Genomic DNA, 4,194 nt, shown 5'->3' with positions numbered 1-4,194 from the left:
TTAAAAAAACTAATGAAGTCTGTCTTTTTAAAAATTTACAAGACTTATAAATAAATTTAAAAATATTGAGAAAGTTGAAAAGAGATTTATAAATTTTAGGATAAAATTCTTAACATTGGCAAAATTGGTAATGAGTTTTGGTAGATAAAAGAATAAAGAAGAATTTAGAATAAATATGTTTTGAAATGAAAAAAAAAGATTTAATTAGTGGAATAATCAATACAATCCATGCAAGTATTGAATAAAAATATTTGAATTTTTGACGTAAAATCATATTTTCACCACATCACATAATATGTTTTAAACTTCATTAAACAAGTTAGAGTAAGAATTAACTTATTAAATTCTATCAAAAATTGAAAATTTTGGTTTAGGGTTCTTTGATGAGAATTGAAGGGTATAAAATTGGTATGGATTAATGTAATTATGATGGAATAGAGTATGTATAACTTAAAATATTAAAATTATGATGAAATAGTGATTTTTACTTGAAAATATATTTAAATAATTTTTATTTTATTTTTAAAAATTATTTTTTATATTAGTACATTAAAATAATTTTAAAATACTAAAAAAATATTTTAAAATATTTTAAAATACAAAAATAAAAACACCATAAATCAACCTTGATATGATTTCAAACTGTCATTTTCGGGGAACCGTGGCAAAGGCAGGTGGTTAATTAATTCGTTGTAGGTACGGAACCATCATCTTGAGAATAATCATTTTCACCATTAGCTTTCTGTGTACTGTTCATTAATATACAATAACTATTCTTTCCACATCCATTTGTATTGATCAACTGTATATTAATTATCTTTCATTAATATTCAATGAAATGTTTTGCTTTTAACAAGATTTTTGAATGAAATCAAATGTTTAATGCTCTAAATTTAAATGATTTCATATATATATTTTCATATATATATATATATATATATATATATATATATATATATATATCGATTTCGATTGCCCAAAGGTGATCAAAATTGCATGCTGGAATTAATATTGTTCATCTCTTCAAGAAATAACCTCTAGAATGATATATTAATTTAGTAACCCAATTATAAAAGAAAAAATTATGATGTTAAAATTGTGTTAAATGTATAATAATTTATCAAAAGTTTTCAAGGAGTATTGATGCTTTTATATATAATCATCCATGGTCAAATATGTCTCCGTGAAATTAACTCATAAACCCATAGATTAACCCATAATTAACTCACTCTATACAATTCTGAGGTAGATATAAGTGTACATCAATCTAAATCCCAGTCCAACTCCAATATGAAACTATCCAACTTGACATAATTCCAAACCGTTTCAATTGCCAAGTCTACTAGGGGTGTATAGCATTGAGTTTAAATATATTTTTTTTATCAAGATCTGAGTTTTTTTTAGAGTTATTTTATTATATTGATGTGTTGATATTAAAAAAAATATTTTTTAAAAAATATTTTTATCAAAATATATACCACACTCATAAACACTCTCGAAACGCATATCTTCCTTTAATAAGAGTTAAAGAGTTTCTGTGAGAGAGTATTTTCAACTATCTAAACTAAAAGGATCTATAATTAATTTCAAAATTATTTTTTATGATAAGATAAAAAAAATTACATTATAAGATACAAAATGTCCGTTTCTAAAATTAGTATTTAAATAATGCTAATCTCATGGAAATATTATTCCAAAATCACTTATCCAACAACTTCATCTATCCTATTTATAAAATTCATTCATTTATGTTAAAGTTATTTAATTGAATTTAAATTCTATTATTTTGGTGTTTTCTATTCCAAATATATAATAATGTTTCGTACCATGTATTAAGAAATTTTGATGAAATTTAATTTGAAAGTTTTGTACTTAGCTTTTTGTCAACCTATCAAGTTTTATGTTCTTTGGTGGATTTATTTTTTAATTTTATATTTATAAAGTGGTGGTTTAATCTATGTCATTAGATTAGTAAGTTATTTATACATGTATATTTTTAGTTTTTTTTAATTAACATGGGTGTTCGAGCTAGTTTGTGCGCACCTCGACTAATTTCACGGGCCCTAAAATTAACGATCGTGTAAGCCTCCAACGACTATCATACTAGCAACCACATGAGCTCGAACTTGAAGTCATAAGAGGAGCAAACCCCTTGGTCTTAAACTTTTATTACTGGACTACCTACTAGATAGTTGTATATTTTTAGTTTTGTATTTAGAGTGATGAGCAAAAATATTTTTTTATATAAATGTGGCGTAATACTTTGCAATATTCATTTTATCTCGTTATCATAGAGTATGATTCATCAATCTGATTTGCATGTTCATTATGTTTGAGAAAGTTTTTTTATTTCTTTAATAATAAAATGAATATTGCAAAGTAGGGAAAAATATAATTTAGAAAGAAGGGAAAAATATTACATTGAAATTTTTTGCGTATGGAATAATGGCATTTTAATCAAAAGTTAAGGGTGAGCACCTTGAGAAAAAAAAAAATCATATCTTTTAACTCTTAACTGCAGCTAAAGTACCTTTAAGCAGTTAGTAATGGCCCTACTTCAACCTCTAAAATTAAGAATACGCAGAGTTGAATGTTTTAAGTCATTCAAAAACTGCCATTTCTGACATGAGAAGAGAGCCTACTATGGCAGAAAATATATTGTCCTCTGCAACGCAATGGATTTACACTCACTCATCATTTTGGGATGTAACTATTGCGTTGTTGGGACTCTTTGTTTTCCAATGCATAAACGATAGGCTCACTAACAAAGGCCCTATGCTATGGCCTGTATTGGGGATCATACCGACCATTTTCCTTCACGTCAACGACATTAACAATTTCGTCACGAGAGCTTTAAGCAAAGCAGGGGGGACCTTCCACCATAAAGGAATGTGGATGGGAGGCGCATATGGAATCGTGACCGCCGATCCTTCCAATATTGAGTATATGCTTAAAACGAACTTCAAGAACTTCCCAAAAGGGAAATACTTCAGAGAGACGTTTCAGGATTTGCTAGGGGATGGTATTTTCAATGCTGACGATGAATTATGGAGGGAACAAACGCAAGCAGTGAGAGCAGAGATACATTCAAGCCGGTTCATTGAGCACTCGCTCCGAACCATGAAAGATCTGGTGCACCAGAAGCTGTTGAAGCTGACAGATAATCTGGTAAGGTCAGGAGATAGTTTTGATCTCCAAGAAGTGCTTCTCCGGTTTACATTTGATAACATTTGTAGTGCAGCTTTTGGGGTTGATCCTGGGTGCTTAGCCCTAGATATCCCTGACGTTCCCTTCGCAAAAGCTTTTGAAAAAGCAACAGAATTGATTTTGTTCAGATTCCTGATTCCGCCTTTCATTTGGAAGACCATGAAGTTCTTTGGAATAGGATACGAGAAGACGCTGAAGGAGACAGTTGGAATTGTGCATGAATTTGCTGAGAAGACAGTGAAGGGTAGAAGAGATGAGATCAGGAAGCATGGTAGCTTATGCCATCAATCTGATCTCTTGTCCAGGCTTATTGAGATTGAATATACTGGACGAGGCAAGGAGATGCAATTCCCAGATAAGTATTTCAGAGATTTGTGTGTAAATTTTATCCTAGCAGGGCGAGACACCACATCAGTGGCATTGGCATGGTTTTTCTGGTTAGTACACAGCAATCCACAAGTAGAAAACAGAATACTACGCGAGATCAATGACATTTTGTCCCTTCGTGAGACACAGACAAAAAACGAGGTCATTTTCACAATGGAAGAATTGAACAAGATGGTGTATCTTCAAGCAGCATTATCCGAATCCCTGAGGTTGTATCCATCTGTGCCTATTGAAGTGAAAGAAGTTGTACAAGATGATGTTCTCCCTGATGGTTCCATAGTGAAGAAGGGCGCCCGAGTTTTCTATTGCATATTCGCAATGGGCAGGATGGATTCTATATGGGGAGAGAACTGCTTGGAGTTTAAGCCAGAGAGGTGGATTAAGGATGGAAGGTTTGTTAGTGAGAACCAGTTCAGATATGCAGTGTTCAACGCCGGTCCAAGGCTGTGCCTGGGGAAGAAGTTTGCATACTTGCAGATGAAAATGGTGGCAGCTTCAAACCTGTTGAGATATTCAGTTAAGGTAGTTGAAGGCCATGATGCTATTCCAAAAATGACCACCACTCTCTACGTGAAGAATGGAATGTTGGTAACTATCTAG

At 31.4% G+C, this 4,194-nt stretch overlaps 1 protein-coding gene across 2 annotated transcripts; it reads left to right on the top strand.

The window, feature by feature from the left end:
* Positions 1 to 2,625: 2,625 nt before the first annotated feature.
* Positions 2,626 to 4,194, top strand: LOC133704970 (cytochrome P450 86B1-like). 2 transcript variants are annotated; one of them, XM_062130053.1, is made up of 2 exons: positions 2,644 to 3,411; positions 3,475 to 4,194. In XM_062130053.1, exons 1-2 carry the CDS (start codon positions 2,644 to 2,646, stop codon positions 4,192 to 4,194), a joined length of 1,488 nt encoding a protein of 495 aa, XP_061986037.1. The 2 variants fall into 2 exon arrangements, with proteins under 2 accessions (XP_061986036.1, XP_061986037.1); XM_062130052.1 differs by having other exon boundaries at positions 2,626 to 4,194.

This window comes from Populus nigra, chromosome 10 (genome assembly GCF_951802175.1).
Source record: "Populus nigra chromosome 10, ddPopNigr1.1, whole genome shotgun sequence".
Classification (NCBI taxonomy): domain Eukaryota; kingdom Viridiplantae; phylum Streptophyta; class Magnoliopsida; order Malpighiales; family Salicaceae; genus Populus; species Populus nigra.
Note: the sequence above shows the minus strand (reverse complement) of the source record. Positions and strands in the feature narration are given on the sequence as shown.

Excerpts from the sequence above, each read along its gene's own strand:
- LOC133704970 (XM_062130052.1), top strand. The coding sequence starts at position 2,626 with ATGAGAAGAGAGCCTACTATGGCAGAAAATATATTGTCCTCTGCAACG.